Genomic DNA, 19,059 nt, shown 5'->3' on the forward strand with positions numbered 1-19,059 from the left:
TTCTAACCTAGATAACAAAGCCCTAAGGGCAGTGGTCATGTCTGTGTTCTTTTGTAAATCACTGTGCACACCTGTGCTTTGCTGTAGAGACATGTTAAATAATAACACCTTTTAAAGGGTTCACTGAATTATGAGCGGTTATAAGCACTAAGCTCCTATACCTGAGCATGCCAAAGTGTTTGTGGGTGGGTGTCTGTGTGTATCTGTGCAACTTGCAGATGAAATTTCAGCTCTTGTTTCAGAATTTCTTCAGGCAGTTTAGTTAAATCATGAATGTTACTTCAATATATTGCACAAACCCTACTAGTGGGGCAGTACCAATTTGCCATAATGATTAAATCAAATATACTAAATCATACATAGCTGAAATTGCTGTTAGACATAAATCTGTCTATGGAAGAGGTAGTCCTTGTCTTAAGAAGCTGCATCTCTCAACTAGACAGGGCAACAGAAGAAAGATACTATTTCCCTTCTTACATTGAGGCACAAGGAGGTTAATGCATATGGCAAAAGGACCTGTAAGAGAACAAACTGTCCTCTTGTTGGATTCTCTTTGTGGGAAGACCACAGAGGAATTTAGCTTTACATTCCTCAATCAACAACTGAATTCAGGGAGGATGTCCATGCAGCTTCATGGTAGGATGGGAGAACTCAAAGAAAAAAGCAACACCTCATGGGACTGGGGTCTCTCTGCTCTGCTCTTCCACATTCTTTTATAACATAGTATTGAACTGGTTATCTACTGCCAGAGTCATAAAGGGATTTGGACACAGCAATACTCAGGATCATCATGCCTACCAGAGAAGTACACAGCATTTAGAGTCCACTCCTAACATTCTGCACTCACACATCATACCTGCATATCATTAGATCCACATCTTTCCTTTACTTTTAATTTGAAAAAATAATTAATTGCCATAAGTTTTGCTGAGGTTGCATTTGCTTCTGTTTCAGAGAGATGCTAAATGTTTTCATGTCCCAGTTTGGAGTTGATGATGTTTCTTGACTACTAGCAAGGCATGTGCAACTTTAAGTAGGATCTTGAAAGCTGGCTTCTTCTATTTGTCAGCATGGACTTTTTACTCGTACTTGCTTTGTATGTTAGCCAACACAATTGTTTGATATATATTTATATATGTGTGTATTAATCTAGAAATACCCTTTCGGCAACATAGAAAGCAACTACAGTGGCTAGCAAGTCTAGCCCAAGACATTTTGCAGGTATGAGGTGTTGTTTTCAGATTAGATACCAATCTTTATAATATACAAAATTAATTACATCTATAGGGCAAGAGCTAGAGAAATAAAGCTAAATCTGCAAAGGGATGTTGGCTCTAAAGCCTGTCTTTTACATTTCCACCTAGTATTTTCCATGTGGCCGGGATAGGAATCCAGACTTACCAAACACTAAGAGAATCAGACACCAAAAAAGCAAGACTTCCAGAAGCCATCGAACTGCATGGGGAAGCCCCAAAACTAGGAGCAGAAAATGCAAAGAAAGGGAGAGAGTCTAAACTTATCCCACCAGAGAGTTAAGCCAGATTCTGCTGCACAGTGAGCCTTTCCAACTGTGCTGGCAGCAGTCATTTAAGTGTAATTGCTGAGGGTATATGGTGGTTTTAGAAAAGGAGATCCCACCCTTAAAACATTCCACTATCAGTCCATTATTCTGTTTTATATTCTGACTGGGGAAAAAAGATTTCATTACATTAAAAGACAGAAGATGACTTTCTTGGTTTCACTGATTAGGATAAAGATTTTCTACCAAACATAATTCTTCTAGTGTATTTTTCTATGGGTTTTTTTCAGAATATCATTTAACTTGATTCTATCAAGTACAGAATTAGAATCCTTTTATATAAAATAAGGTACTAATTCTGCTTAGTCATGACATTTGTAAAATACGGTTTATGCAGAGCAGCAGTATCTTTCATTTAACTGAACTTCATATACCAGTCATCTATGTGGTCGAGACAAGATCTAATAAATAAATATTTATTTAAATATTTGTCAAATTTCCAATCTAAATCCAGAGAAATAACTGTCCTCACATTGTAGCTTTCACTGCAACAGCAATACAAGAGGACTTTATGTCAAATAACTATGAATTACATGACATTTGGAATTACCTTGATCTACACACCCTTTTGTGGTAATAGCAATGAATGTGGAGGAAGTACTGCCCACTCAGAAATTGTGACAGCCAGGCTAGGGCCTCTGAAAAGCATTTCAGACTACTGATCATGGATAAACAGTTCCTGTGTGCCTGAGAGGGTGCTTTCCAGACACAGAAATTGTTATGCTTTCATCTTGTTCTGTAACTGTATTTCAAGGTGGCCTTAAGATATTCTTCAAAACTGTGTAAACATAGACAGAAGACTATTTCTTAAGCCTGACAAAAAAAATAGGAAAAATAATTTGTATCAAATAATATACCAGGATGTTGTCTTTTCTGTAAAATTCCTCACAGGAACGTAGCAAAGAGGTTCTCGTTGCATTTGCTGGTATTCGCTGTTGGATTGTCTCCTGGAAGATAATTCTGCATATTGCTCATTATGGTTTTCCTACAAATCTGTTGCTTACAGAAGTTCCTGGCAGGTTTTCTAATACCCGGCAGGATACCTTAGAGGGCCAACTCAATATGTCAAATTTCACAAGCAATTCTATAATATGAGCACTGTCACTGGTGACTCACCACTCATCCTTTAGGTGTGTGGGCTTTAATGTGTTTCTCTGGCACATTCTTGGCAAAGTAGGGCTTGACAGGTGAGACTCGGTGAGTCTTGATGTGGCTGTTTAGGATGTTATCACTCCCTTGATATCTCTTATGGCAGCAGAAGGACTGTGCCTCATCTGCTTTAGCATAAAATCCAGCCCTAACTAGCCCTTCTTTGGTGGCTGCAGCAGAGAGTCTGAGTTTGTAGATCTTCAGTATTAGCCTGTGTTCTGCTCTGCTAATTCCACTGCAGAGATCACATCTTCCAAGCACAGGGCAAACAACTGGGCAGTAACCCCATAAGTCACTCTCATCAGAGCTCAGACTTTGTGAAAAGCAAATAAGAAAGTTCCTGTGGAAGGGCTGGAATGAAAGTTGCTTTCAAATTTGCTTAAATATTTTCCAAATGCTCCAACACTGCTTGTGTGGCTGCATTCATATTTCTGACACTTTTAACTTGCCTGATAATCTTTCAGGGAGGAGAGCTAGGTTCAAGTAATGATGCCTATGCTTCTTAGTGTAGTGTCTGCTAGTTGAGTTTGTAAACCCAGCAAACAAGACACGGCAAAAATCACACATATGAAAGAGATTTAAAAGAGTAGAGAGCTCATAGGGGTTTGGATAAATACACAAAGTTTAGATTCTGGTCCAAACCTCTCTGGTTTGCAAAATGAGTCTGGAAGCATGACAAGAACAAAGTCTTTTTTTTCAGATCTGGAGTTTCTGGTCCTGACAGGACTTGGGAAGTGACAAGACTCACATTGACAAGGAAGAATTGCATGAGTCTTAGGATTCATGAAAGATACTTAATCAATGTTCATATTAAATACTGAATCAGTGTTTAATCTGAACCTGTCCAGCTAACTGTACCAGTTCGGTTATCTTACCCAGTATAACAACAGTGGTTGTTATTTATTATTTGTGTTGTGTTAAGCTTGTGTTTTGCCATATACTAAGCAAGCTCACCTAAAATGCTGGTCCATGCCTGCAAGAGTTTGACAAATGAGCAGATGCCAGTTCTATGAGTTAGCTGCCCTTTCAGCTGAAAAAACTAAATGTTATGAGGATAAAAAGATCACATTTCTAGCCCACAAAGAGCTTCCACTGGTTTTAAGTATGATAACCTAGAACTGAAGAATGAGTTTTAAACAGAGATCAGAAGCAAAATCTGTAGGTTTTTAAGGTACTTCAGCTTCAGACCAGGATCCAGGCACTGTGGCCAGGAAAGAAGGAAAAAGTCCCTTTCTGCAGTATAAATACAAGAGTATTTAAATAGATAAATGAGTATTAACAACAGTCTTTGAGACGCTGCTTACATACAAGTATGTTAAAAAAACTCATTAATGGTCTCTACTACAAATTCACCATTAAAGTAAGACATGGGTCTCATTAAATAATCTTTTCAGCCCCCTGCTTTGTAGCAGCCCATTTCCAGATCTGAACTTTGAAGCTGACCCCTGTCTTTGTGATGGGCCAAACCAAAAGCCAGATCTGAACACCACTGAACTCTGGGAAAGTTCAAATCTATCGTTTGTGGTTCAGGTTGAGCTCTAATTAAAACAGACCAGTTAGAAAAGCAAATGTCTTAAAACCAAAACAAAACAAATGTTTCACGTGAAAAGTCTTGAATTAGGCTATATGGTACAAAGTAGTGTTCTTGTCTATCACATGATGTCATGTTCCTCTGATTAACACAAAGTGACAGCACACACATGCATATGAGATATTCTGTACAGACACTTTGAATTTAACTTTGAGCAGGACACAGTATTCATGGAAACAGTTCATGCTGTGCAAAAACCCATCAGCAATCTTACTGCCACTCAGATCTGAGGGTAGTCTGCTGCCTTTCAAACTTTCCGTGCCCATCCTTAGTAGCGCAGCAGTCTAGTGTCTTTTAAAAATCAGTGATGCCTCGCCTTCTCTGAGCGAAGCTTATGCCTCATTATGTCAGCAGTATGTGCAATATTGCCACTAATCCCTGAAAACAAATGAGAAAGTGGTGCTGCAGAAACTTCAGTTGTGTAAGAGGGCAGGGAAATCCCAACTAGCTCTCCTGCTAAGAGCTTCTGTTTATACTGTAGTTAATACTACAGTCTGTAATAAAGCAACATGGTTGATCAATAGACAAGGGAAAGCAAACAAAAGGGAAGGGAACTTGGTTTCAGCATTACTGAACTACTGAAATGAAAGAAAATGGGAGACAACAAGGAGAAAAAGAAAGGGAAGGAGGGAAAAAATATTCAAGCCCCATCGCTGGTGTCAGGATGTCACTGTGCACCAGTAGCTAGAAAAAGAGGGTCTTGGACAGGAAGATTTACTCAAAGAATCACAGCACACATGCAGCCAGCACACAGTAAGTAACCAGCAGTTACTCTCCCTATGGGCTTTATTGTCTTTTTTTACATTACATGTAAGTACTGAACACATAAGTATTTTCTCTTTTTGAAATTTGAGTTTAGGCTCTGTGTGGATAGCTGCCTAATGTTTCCAAACTTCCTTCATATGCAAACTAAGCTAATAATCCTACCAGGCATGTTCTACTGAGATTTTTCAGTGTGGTCTTTTTGCAGGCGTGGACTTGCTTTCTAGAAGACCAGATTCCTACACAACATTTATGTTCTTTGCTTCCTGTTTGGATAAGAAGACTTTAACAGCAGCCATTTATGTTTGAGGATCCCAAAGAACTTCACAAATTCTTAAGTGAAGGTTAGTCTACATTAATTATGCCTTTCAATTCCCCACTAAAATTAGTCGTCTTTAGTCTCCAGATAGCAAGGTATGAAGTGACTTTCCTAGGGTCACAAGAAAAGTATATAGCACAGCTGAGAACAGAGTCCAAGTCCATTATCTCCTGGTCCATGATTTAACCATAAAATGATAGTTCTCACATAGAACTAGGAGCCACAGGGTATGTGAAAAATGATAGGAAGGGAATTATATTGAGCTTCTTGAGGTGACGCCTTCTTCTCAGCTTGGACAAAGAGAATGAAGAATTATTTTATCCATTCTGAATGAGTACTCCTCAGATTAAAGAAAATGAAAATGTTTCCATTTTTGCTAGGAGGAAGTTTTTAGTTCAGATGTTTCTTTACTGATCAAGTTGCAATTAAAAGAACAACCATTCTAATTAATCATTCTCTAGCAATGTGGTAAATTCTATTTGCAGCATCCTTTAAAACATGCCAAAACCATAAAAAGCAGTAAAAGGTACACCTATGCAAATGAATGAGAGACTCACAATATTTTCTTCTGCATCAGTTTTATAATGTTCATGAAAGAGGATTGCCAGGAACCTAGATATTACTTTAGAATCTTCTTCAAAACAAGTACAGTGGAATGGGAAGAAAGGCCTACTCATGTCCTACACGACAATGGATTGATTTACCGCAAATCCAGCTGAATCACATGATCTTATGAGAAATATGGCAGAAAATATATGCTTATCCATTTTTGCTGATCTTTCCCCAAATATGGACTACCAAGTGCTTAGGAATGAGAAGTGGCTAGAGAATAAAAAACACTTCACTGTTTAGGAAAGTTTACCACCTTTGCTATACAGATAATAGCATACCCCATGTGTTTTCTCCTGGGATACTGGCACTGGCAGTTTTCCAAAATACTTAGACATCAAGACTATCCTACAGAAATGCACTGACCTCAACCTTCTGTCAGCTACCTACCATTAATAGCCAGAACTAGCCAACTTAATGAAACAGCAATGCATAAATGCTCTGGTGAGCACTTCTACTTTTGGAGCCTGCTCATTGCCCTTCACCATCACCAATTTTTCCTGCTCTTGGTCCCTCGTTTTCTTTCCTGCTCCCTTTATGTGTAGTTGTAGATCTGCTAGACTTTTTCTCCTTCGTCAGGTCCCTAGCTAGGCAGCTGAAAGGCTTCCATCACGGAGATTGAAAATATACTCCATATTAAATGTAACAGAATAGTATGACCTGCAGGTCCATGTTTCAAACACATTCAATTTATATCTTAGCTGAGGATAAACAGCAGGGGAAGCAACTTGATGGGTTGCTGGAGGCTGTGGCTACCCTTTCTTGTGGAACATGTGGCTGTCACTTGCTAAATAGGTGCACCATCTGGTGGTAATTTTGGACTCCCACTTGTTCTTAAATTTCCAAATAGCACTGGTGGAGCTATGCTTGTGGTTGCAGCTTTTTTTTCTTTTTTTTAGCCAGTATCTGTCTGAAAGTCGTCAGCTAAGGCAAATTTTGCAGGTACTACTGGTGAATGAGTACCAAGAATAACTAGGACTTTAAATGAAGATTAAGTTTCCACATCTGCTATGCGGGGAGAGCAGGTATGACTTTATGAGAGGACCACATCCTCCCCTAAGAAACATACATGGAGAGGTGGAAAAATTTCACAGACAAGCAAAAATTAGATATTAACAAACTTGATACATAAATAGGGAATCTAAGCTCCCAGGATAGTCAACAGGGACAGTCATGCAGTCAAATTAAGATCCAAATTGTCCTCTGGAAGTGCTTCTCTCTCTTCTTTGACCATACAAGGAATACAGGCTGACTAGGTTCCTATCTTAGACATCTCGTGTAAATGCCTGGAGCTATGTGGTATGAAACTGGGCCAAAGGAAAGAAGTGAGGAAGGGGATCCTCATTTTTCTGCCTTTGTCTGAAGCCCTTTAGTTCAGCAACAGTGACAGAAACCACTGTTACCTCTTGTACCATTCTCTTCAGAAACTGAAAGGTTGCACTGACCATGTCAAATGTGACTTTGCATAGAGACCTCTTCTGAACAGCATGGGTGGAAGCTGAATCAGACAGAAAGCAAGTTTCCATGTAGTCATGAAGAAATCAGTGAACAGGTAAAAATAAATCATGATGCATGAGTAAACTTTTTTCATTTCAGCAGCTTGAATAGAGTTTTCCAGTCTACAGCAATTCAGACCATGTCTGTTGAACTTCTATCTAGAGATGAAAGTGTCTTCTCTCAGTGTACCAGTGAGCTTTCTGGGGTGAAAGAAGACTACTTAAAGACTCCTCAGCAATCCAAACCCACTTTTTACAACAACACTGGTTAAGTATTAGGAATCTTCTTTCTTTCATAATCACAGAAAACAGAGACTGAACCTCCGCAGTGGAGAGAGCATTAGAGATAGCAACAGATTGCACGTGTGGCTAAAAGTCATCTAGATACACTTCAGTCCTAAAGCTAAATCTGGTCAAAACTGGATAGGTTCAACAGTTTTCACTAGCTGAAGGACCCATCATCACCTCAATCCTGCATGCTGGCTTTCACTATGACTTCTGTGTTCTGCAAAACATCCAGGCATGCATTTAACACCAAACACTTTCAAAGCCTCTTTAATAGGGCTTAAAATGTAGGGTTTAAAGTCAAGCACATCTGAGAGCATGAGTAAAGTTGTTGGCCAGTTTGAATCCTGAGAGAACTGCTTTACCACTACCACGTTAGATTCATTTTATTCAAACCTCCAAATAACAAATTATATAGTCCTCTTGCTTGCTTGCTTTATTTCTTTCATCTTAATTTGACTCATATCAGTAACAATGATATTATACTTCACAGTTATGGTCATAAAATATTGCAGTAAGAGATACACTACAGTCACGGGTAATTTAATCCAATGTTAAAAAGTCATGCACGATACTCAAGAAGGAAATTTTGTCAATTAGAAAATAAGGTATTTGTCAGATGTAATATTTTGGGATACTCCAGCTACTTCATTAGAAAACAAAATTGCTTGTGACTGGAGGCAAGACAGCAAACTGCACGGATTGGCGATCTATGCCTGAATGCTAAAACATTTGTTTGCAAACCAAAATGTACAGATCAACAAATGCTGTGTTTTTCATAATGTTTGTAAATGCCTCTCTGTGCATTTCAAGCTTTTCAATTTAGAAACTGATGGTTTACCAAACAGAATGTATCCCAAAGAACAAGGGAGGAAAGGGAGGGATGCTGCTACACATGTAACTCTGAAGTCTAATGTTATGTTTAGCCTGTCCTGCTTGATCTAGAGGTTGAACTAGATGACCAAACCTATCATCTGTAATTCTAGGGAAGCGATTTTGACAACATAGCTAACCGCAGTAGTAAAGCTTAAGGAATCTCAAAGTCATTAGAACCCCAAGTTATCACAGGATCACATACCAGCAGCTTAGTTGCTGTCCCACACTACCTGTCATCTTACATAAAGAATTTTCCTTGCAGTGGCAAGACCTGGCAGCACCTGCTTGTTTGCAAAGTTGCTCTGTGCTTTAAAAAAGTCAAACATTTTATAGTTGATTTCCATTTAGTTAATTAGGTTTTAGCTGTGTCCTTCCTATGAGAAGCAGCTCCACTTTGAACTTTGCTTGTACACAAAAGCCAGAAGCCTTTTTAGTGGCTGTAAAATCCTGGCTCTGGTGAAAGCAGAGCAAAACATCTACTGACAGCAATAGGATCAGAATTTGACCCCTATCATTTTGGATTAAGCCCAGCACCACTTTATTTAACTTTAAATGTTATTTGCCTTCCTCTTTTAAGCATGCATTACGTTGTAAGTCATTGACTAACAGGACCGGAACACTGGTGGTAACTGAGTCAAGTATGCTATGGAGCATTTACAGCCAGCAATTTTATTACAGAGTGGCATGAAAAAATTTACATTAAAAGAACTTTAATGTTCCAAGTGTGGAAATTGGAAGTAAGGAAGTGCCCAAATTAATGTTGGTACGCAAGTTAGCCCTGTTCTATCCAAATTTTGGTAGAGTATTCAATTAACTAATAGCCTAGAATTTGCATACTATCTTTTCCACAGGACCTCTGACTCACTCATCCCAAGGCAAACCAGAAAATCAACATGGAAAATTTTATCCTGTGTAGCTAAAGACAAAGTTAAAAGCAAGAGAAAAGGAAGATTTTTCCTCTAGTGAACGCTGAGCAAATGATCAAAGATACAGGTCGTTACAGATGGTCTTTAAAGCCCCATTATACATAACAGTACCCTTTTCCCCTACAGCTAATTATAAATCTATTAGGATGATCTCAGAATGCCAAAACCCCAAAGTACCTGCCCTTCTCCAACAAATATTTCTTTTCCGTACTGACACATAAACAGAGGTATTTCATTTAGTAAAAAACAGGCTTAGATTGGAACCCTTGAAATACAGTATTAAACTGAATTCCCACACCAGTCTATTGCTTTTTGAGACATCTGGGGTTTAAGGTCACAAGAAAACAGCATGTCATACTATGTGATATCTCTTATTAAGCCATGTGGTGTGTTATTAAACCATATAGATTAGAATATGTATGGAAGCATGCAAGACTGGAGATCATGAGACAGATAGATAGAGAGGCTTGAGTTTCCCCAGTTTCAGTTCCCTGCATCAGTTTACATCAATGCACTTAACTGATTTAAAATTAAGTGCTCTAACAAACAGAAATCATATTGTTCAGAGTCAGGTATGTCAGTGCCTTTTAGTTCAAAAATGTCTACAGAAAAGGATCCATTCCAAGAAAATCTTCATTTTTGTATTAAAATGGAATGAAACAGAAGTTTTAGAAGGTAGCATTTCCCTCAGGATAGAAATTCCAGATTTTGTTCAGGTCAACATCTACCATTTCTCATCCAGTTGCAAGCCATGCAGAATTCATTAAATAATTGTATTAACATATTAGTGCTATGTTTAGAATAAGGATGTCTGCCTTTTAAAGCAAGCCTGCTGCCAAAGAGGTAAATATTCAAATGCCAGCAATAACACTTTAATTTGAGAGAACTTATATTTTTCTTCCAACTCATGACCTTCGAGTGAAAAGAAAACACAACCGAGATACACTTGAACTAGACAGTTGTACTTTACAAAAAGGTTAGAGAGTAGAGAACATAAATTGGGGAATATAAAAATTTGTCTATTCATGGTGGGAGATTATTATATGATTCATATTATATATGCTAGGCATAAATAGAGAGACAAGGAAAAAGAGATCTAGATTATAATATTGATGTAGCAAAATTACATCTTTTCTAGTAGTCAAACAAAATTTATATCTGCCAACTCATAAATTACAATTGGTACTGCCCATTCACATTTATCTCTTCATCTATGATTTACAGAGTGTTTTGAAAACAGTATGAAATCCTCACCAGGTAATTATCAGGCTCTGGCATCTAAGAAATTTTTCAAGTACAAAGAAATTTTCATCTACAAATTTCAAATTGTTTCACTAAGCTGGGAATCCTCCATCATCTCAAAATGGGGTATTTATTTCTTTTAACAACAGCGCTTCCTTAGAATAGAAATATATTTTTATTTTTCTAAAAACCTCCAAGTAACAGAAACCTACTAAAATGAAGATGAGTCTGAACCTACCACTCTCACTGTGGAGGCTGTCTCCTCAGTCAAAATAATATAAATTCTCAGCACAGTAGTTGTTTCATAATTTTTTTACCAATCCCTTCCAAACTCAGCTACCGCCAGCTGAGAAGTTTATTTTCTTATTCGGATTTGGGTTGCTGTCTTGGTTTGCTGCTTGTGACAGTAAAAATCTTATCCACCGTTCAACAGTCAGAAAATGTGAACTGTTTGAATCAACTCCTTAATTTCCTCCAAAGGTGATAAAGCAAACTAAAATAGCCATCTTATTTACTTTACCTTGTAACTACTATATTATCGCAGCTTTTTTTTCACTGTTTAACTTTCTATTAAGATGAATTGTATTGAAAAAAACTGTCCTCATAAGGCAGTTTGGATGCCTCATAGTACTTACCTTACAGTCTCTAGGATACCTAATATAAGGATGTGCTCATTGCAGGGGGTTGCACTAGATGACCTTTGAAGGCCCCTTCCAACCCAAATTATTCTGTGATTCTATGGGTCTTTATGCAGAATAGCCAGCTTTGTTCCAGAAATGGCCTTTCTACCTTAGTAAGGCAACATGTGGGATAGTCACTGACATAACTGAAATCCTTCTGCAGTAATACATATCTAATAAACTAGAACAAATATACAGGATATCCTTAAGGTTAAGGATATTTTTGTTTCCTTCCAGCAACAACACATCAGTTGTGAAAAGAAATGCTCTGAGACATTTTAAGAGATGGCTTTGCAATGAATGTTTGCAGTGTGATAAATCTTTCCTGCAAAATAAGCATACTTAGCACATAGTCAGATTTGGTGTCGGTTTGCTTCTACCAGTTGCCTCTGCCTGCCTCTCAGTTTCCCAGCCGGTATCAATGGTGGTTCACTATGCATGTCTTGGTTTTTTTACTTTTATTCAGCCTAATAATGAGAAAACTGTCTCTAAATTATGAAGAATTATACATCCTGTGATGTAGTAGTACGCGTCTATTAAAAACTACCCTTGCATAAGCCACAGCTCATTAAATTAGCCATGGTACTTATAGCATCTAGTAGTTTAACTAAATCACACTTGCAAATGCAATGGGTTCACATGACACTTTGTGAAATGGACATCAGCAGGCACTCCGAGGTAGCCATGTGAGTAATAAAGTCCCAGGTTTTATTGATCCTATGTGATCTGACGGAATTTGCACACAGTCCTAGTCCACATACAGATTTCAGCTGATTGAATGCATCCTGTGCACTTCTCTCCTGGCATCCCAGGTAGCCTGCTGAACTAGGAGTTGAAAGCCAATGCCATCCCCTGAGAAGCCACGTCTCACACCGGAATGCTTTTACTATATCCTAGTAGCAATGCAGTCATCCAGTTCAAATTACTGAAAACAAGTTTGTTTCTGATCAGTTGCTTGAACGCTCAAAGGGCATCATTTTTGTCTGGGACCATACTATATGACAATAAAACCCCAGAAATTTTTCCATGTTTGATCCAAAAGCCACTGTGCAATTGAGGTTCACAATAACTGACAAATACCTAAAGCAGTCATAGCACCTACTGCTATGACAAAGATAATTACTGCCTTTCCGTCAGTGAAGTGTGTACCCTGCTCTGTATCATATTTAAAATAATCTAATTCCAACTAGTTTTTCCCCTCCAAATTGTTTCCAGCTGTATGATTTCTTTCTTTCCCCCATATTGTTTTTATTGGATATAACGCGAGTCCGTAAAGATAGATTTTCCCATAATAAACACACAGATGTTAGAATAATAAACATACAGTCAACCTGATACATGAATATTACTAAGTATTAATAAATACATAACTAAGAGCATAAATCAATTTAAAAATTAGAAAATGAGAACATAAAGTAATAGAAAAGAAATGGCAGGAGGAAAGAAAGGCAAAAAGTGAGATAGAAATGTACTTACTTTAGGCAAACTATCTGGATTCATTTATAGTTCCCTTTATTGATTTGCTGATAGCATTAAAGCACAAGTATGGTTGTAAAGCATTCCTAAGAATGCTGCCTGTTTTCATGTATTGGAAGTTTTCTGCTCTTACTGAAAGAGAAGCTTTCCAAGTTGGCCCACTCATACCATGCTAGACACTACTGTGCTAGATTAATGTATCTGCTTGGATGCAAATTTCCATTTTTGGACAATAACGAGCCTGTCTACTCCTCCCATTTTTGGTAGGAAGTTTTTATGAACATTGGCATCCCGGTTAAACCACCATTATAGCCCGGAATAAAAATGACTGGATTCATATGTGAGTCTGAATCCAAATTTAATTAAGCCTATATATGGCCTGAACCAAGAATAATTTACTGGCTGACACCCCCTCTGCATGTATGATAAGATGCCAACCATTTTGCCACAACGCCATCATTTACGTATCTTTCATGGCCAATTCCCTTGTTCTTTCAGGCCTGCAGCTAAAACACTGGGAGCCAATGTGGACTAGTTACCTGCTTCCCATGCAAATATAGATGGAATCACTTTTTTTGTAAGTATCTTTCTTTGAGAAGACATTCCCCTCCCTTTCTTGGTCTTCTGTTCAAATTTATGCTGTTTTCTTAGCACTTTATGTGTGCATGTGTACGAGTGCATACTTGTATATAACCATGAAGTTCAACTTTATTTTCTGATTGTGTTTCTCAAAATTACTTGCAGTCTTCTTCACCTGTGAGTTAATAAAATCCATGAACAGATTTTGTCAGCCTTTAAAACTGTACTTTTCTCTCCCACCCCTCATCTTTTCTGCCTGGAAAGTGGATCAAAAGTTGAGCAAAGGTGTGGTGACAGGAAGCTGCTTAAGATGTTGTTCTAAACTTCGCACAGCAAGCAGGCTGGTAGCATCACTTCAGATGCAGACTTTCAACGTGCCAGAAAAATACAGATCAATATAAAACATCAGATATTTAAAAAAGAAAAAAAAAAAATCACTACTCTTGGTTTTTGTCTATCTGTTGATTCTTCACTGTCAGGTGTCCAGTTCAACAATTTGCCAAATCAATGGCCCAGCCAAATGAATATTACTAAATCATGATCATTTCCCACATCATGCGTCTGAAAATGAGATATCTACAAATTACTTTTTATATCGTGACAGCTTTATTTCTCAAAACAACTCATTTTTGCCCTGGATTTAGCATCGGTAAGAGCAGTCTGTTTATACGCACATCAATTTGGGGACTTCCAGCAGAAATTGTCAATGCACAAATAATTAGCCAGCATAATCCACTGTCAAGGAACAACAGTAGATTTCAGTTCCATAAGTGATTCTGACTCCATATTTCAGAAGCTGAAGTGCTTACTTTTTTGTGTGGAGTTATTTGCTCCCAACTGTTATTATCTATAACTTTTAGAGCTAGTTACATGATAGATTGCTTCAACCATCATTTGTGGGAATAGAGACCAGTCTCTAGTGCTCTTTTGCATCAATAACCTGATACAACCAAAGGCTTTGCTTTCTAGATCTGAGTCCTTGCCTTCAAAAAGTTAGGACAATTTTCTTTCAACTATACCTATCTATAATAATAATTGATATATCATTAACCAATTAATTTTTGAACCTAAGAGGTTATCTTTACAGAAGTAATTTTTTAAAGAGGCTTACAGCAAGAGGAATGGGTGGAGAGTGCAAAAGATGACTTTATGTGGGAATCTGGCATGAAAATTGAGTGCAGGAAGGTGACAAATACAAGTATGTACAGGAACAGGATGGGTCAAGTGAGTGTAGTAATGACTTTTCTTTGGGGATGGCAAGACTACAGAAAAGTTCCCAGCTATAAATATACCAAAAAAAGCTATACACAATGCTTGGCTAATCCATCCCAAGCTACATCCTTTGTTCATGCAATTAATTTGTATCTCTCTGTCACTTTTTATCTTGGCTGCTATAAATCTTTCATACCAAAATGAACACCCCATGCCCAACATAATTTCTACAGTTGTTATTCTGTCCTCCAAACTATTTATTTCAACTGTTTTTAGTACAGACTCCCGGGTATTATATAGGTGGTACAGCCCTCATTCACTGAAGCACCTCTTTGAAAAAATAGCTCATCACTAATCCAGCTTAGGTAACTCACTGGAGATTCCTCTGGCACAGTAGGATCCCCAGAAGTCACAAGGATTGACATTTGCTCTTGTGTCATGCCTTCTGGCTGCTGCTTGTTGTGGCTGGAAGACATGCATGGTTGGAGCATAATGGCACCCAGGAAATGGTGCTGGCAGTAAATGCACAGCTGTTGGAGAAGCCTCATGTTGGGTGTGTCTGGAGGTTTGCTTTGAATTTTGAGGGAGAAGTGTTGCATGGGGTTACAAATAAGATTAGCTGTAAATCTGCACTTGTCAGTGCTAGTGGTAGAGCCCTGGCCTAGTGGCCAAAGAGTAGGTCCTCTTTCCCATACAGATAAAGATGGTTCCTTCTAACCCAAACTATTATATGACTCTATGATTATTCATATCCCTAAGCAGTTCTGGGAATAATTTAAATGAGCTTTCCTTTGGCATGAAGTGAAAAACACGCCTGTCTTTTTTAGTTTTAATCCTTTCTTCAGTTTGTTCAGGCAGAACCAAATGTCTGGTTTAGTGTTTCTGTATGTGTCAGACGCAGATGTGTTTTGTTACATAAGTGAATATATATGCTCACAAGTATCTGGTACCTTTAAGTGGGTTTTGGGTTTGGTTTTTTTTAGCTCTGTCCTTTTTTTATTCCCTCCCCACCCCCAGTGTAATAACACCACTTCCTAAACCCTGTCCTTTTCCTAGATACTGACCACATCATCTCTGGGTGCTACTCCACTAATAAAACAAATAAAGACATGTGGATTATGGGATCCTTTATAGACCTGCATGGAACTCATCTGGCTCAGCTGGCAGGGGTCATGTAAACCTCCTCCATCCGCTACAGTATGTGTGGTTTCACACCCAACAAATGTCAAAGCAGAACTCAGCTGCAACTGCCAAGTTTCATCTGTGTTTGGGTTAAGCCATAAAAGAACCCACCAAATTCCACATCAGTCATTTCAGACTTGCAAGAAACCACCCAGGTTCGGTGAAGAGGTCAAGAATATGGTGAACATTTTGGCAAACATGGCCAGAAAAGTGGCTCAAGAAAACACTGGATTTTTTCAAACTATGTATACTCTGACCAACCTGATAACCAGTCCATCCTGATGCCAAACAATTTTTGTTCCCTGTAGCTCTTATTTTGTATAGAAATGCTAAGAATTATAGCAGAGGCATGACTTTAGTCCTCTTTAGGCATTTGGACTGCACTCACTTTCAAGGTTTCTGAGGATGAAAGGAGTCTCTGGGGAAGAGGATTATTGCTCATGAGTACAAGGACAGAGCTGATGAGGTGCCACAAGATTTTCAGCTTCAAGAGGAGAGTAGAAGTGGTGAAAGCCTTTTCACCAGGAAGCTTAGTGATGACACTGACTCTGGTACAACCCTCCAGAGTGTCCCACTTCAAGGACATAAGTGACGTGACTGAAGTTAAGAGGATTTATTTGTCCAAGGGTCAGAGCACGGTTGCAAGCTTTGGCAGATCAAGACAACATAACATGAAAAAGTACAATGCTAGCCTGCTTAGCAGCTATATATTTTCTGACAACATCATCATTTTGGACATCAGCTTAAGACAAGAAACCATAAGACCAACCAAGGAGGACCAGACCTGTGCTTCTAGTAGTCAAGACAACCGGCTAAATGTTTCATTGATTGAAGGTAAAAGTCAAATGTTAGGTTATTTTCTGTACATGGTGTCTTGAGAATGTTTGATGCATTCCACTCACACTCTTTAAGAAACAAAAGTTAAGCAAGAAGCAGTATCTAAACAGAATTCAAAATATCTTAGGACAAATGCAGGAAAAGACACTGATGAGCAAATACCTCTCAACCAGCTTTACAGCATCAAAACCAAATTCTACCCAACATTCTTCCAAAGTTCAGAAAGTTTAGACTTTTCTTTTGCAATTGATTTAGTTTACTCAGTCTTTTTATTATTAGTTTTAACCCTCTCCACTTCTGTGATTTGATGTGGAGTAATACAGAATATGACAGATTCTCTATGGGTGTAGGTCAGTTTCCCTGATGCTAATGAGTTTATTTCATTATAACACTTTACAGCTGAGCCACTGTGCCCTTAAAAACCCCAGACCTCAGTCACACTCTCAGACTTGCACATTCTTTGAAAAACACTTAATTTGATTGTTGACTTAAGTGTACATCATCTTTTTATGTCCATTTCACAAGGGTGTTGGAAAGAAAAAAACCTTGATCTCCAGTAACAACCGAAGTGTCATGTAAGTCATTTCCTCTTTGCACAGATGGGATGAAATGTTATGTCTTTTTTTCACACAATTTTAATGAATTCTTATGTCTGACCACATTTAGTTGTGTTGGAGGCACAAGACTCACCCAAACCATTGAACTGAGGAAAAAGGTGTCACCTTAAGAAGGATCAGACACAAGAACAGGCTACAACCCCACTGTGAAGCTGGATGGGATCACTCTGAGCACCCTTGTGAGAGCCACACTCTACAAAATGCTATCCTGACACTGAGCAGCAGATAATATGGGGAAGGGTAAATGGGCAGCCCTTGGAAAAGAGAGGAAAAGTCAGGAATAAGCTAAGGATACTCAGCTGGGTGACAAGGAAAATAATTATCTCAGTACTGGAAAAATTTGCATAATCTCCCCTATGAAATAATATCATATACAGGATAAATGGAAAGGGATCAATTTAACTTCTGCGAGCTAACAGCTTGTCAGGCCAGGGTCCTATATTATTTTCTTTGATTGGGTTTCCTACCTCAAATCACTTGCAGTATTTTCTTTACAGTATGTTAGCAGCTCTAAAATGGATATATATCACCGCCGTGTACTGGAAGGCTAGTGTACACCATCAGTTAATTGGACTCTCCCATTGCTTAAGCTTTTGGGAAGTCTGCAGAGGGAATTTTTAGAGTTAATTTTAGTTCCCTTTTTATTGGTCATAATATGTACCACGGTTATCATGGCAGCCTCTAACAGGATGACAATTGGAAATATTTTTCACAAGGTGTGATGACTGTGTCCTTGTATGCCTGTGCAGGCATCTGGGTCATTGCTGGGTATGAAGTTGAACAGATATGAATGATTTCATCTACAGATCACTAGAGATTTTGTGCCTCTTCCCTGTTACTTTTCAATGAGTGAAAACATACAGACCACAGTTGTTTTGGGAGCATCACTATTGAACTACAGTAGGCAAATACCAGGAGGTTATAAACTTTTCCAGGACTGTAGTGAGAAAGCTAAAAAGAAAACCAGTCCAAACACATCACTTCAGCACCATATTAGAGACAACCTTACCTACTCGAAGCTCTTGTCCAAAGACTGTTTTCTCTCCAAGTGCAGAGCAGTTCCACCTCCCGTACCGAAACTGGTACTGGCACTCATTGATTCCCATTTGTGCCCCTTCCCCAATCACGATGATGGCATCAGGGCGGCTCTGGCAGATTGCTCGCTGCCGAGGGGCCAGGCCTGGGATTTTGTTGCAGATGATATTAGCTCCTAAAGCCACCACGGATGACAAAGCTCTGAAGAAAAAGAGCAGAAAGAAACGTTACAACCACATTGAGGCCGTTAAATGCTTTTGCCATGTGCTGCCATGTGGCAGGCAAGGCTCTGGGCAAAAAGGCAAGGGCTGGAAGTTGGGTTCCTATAATTATGCCAACTTATCCCAACCTCTCAGTCCAGCAAAAAACACTGGAAATCTTGCAATAATTCCTGATCTGATTTGTGCCAGAAACAACAGAGAAATATAATTTGGGCACTTTTGCTTCCAGTCCTACACAGACTCATCAGATGATATGTGGAAAGCAAGATATTTAAAAGCAAAAAATTGTGATGTTTGATCATCCACAGATCTCTGAAACTCATGTCTGCTTTGAATGGCTTGCATGGATTCAGGTTCAGCATTTTAGTTACTACAGCCAGTTCATC

General features: G+C 38.6%; 1 protein-coding gene across 2 annotated transcripts in view; it reads right to left on the bottom strand.

Annotated features, from left to right (window-relative positions):
* The window catches only part of WNT7B (Wnt family member 7B), a gene marked incomplete at both ends in the record, with an annotated part of 94,514 nt that overhangs the window by 20,696 nt on the left and 54,759 nt on the right, over nt 1–19,059 (bottom strand). For both annotated transcript variants that reach the window (XM_080627098.1, XM_080627097.1), the window contains one exon: nt 18,427–18,653. In XM_080627098.1, coding sequence (XP_080483224.1) covers nt 18,427–18,653 — 227 coding nt within the window. The remainder of the gene's footprint in view (nt 1–18,426; nt 18,654–19,059) is intronic.

The sequence above is a fragment of the Psittacula echo genome, assembly GCF_963264785.1.
Source record: "Psittacula echo genome assembly, chromosome: 1".
In the NCBI taxonomy this organism is placed as follows: domain Eukaryota; kingdom Metazoa; phylum Chordata; class Aves; order Psittaciformes; family Psittacidae; genus Psittacula; species Psittacula echo.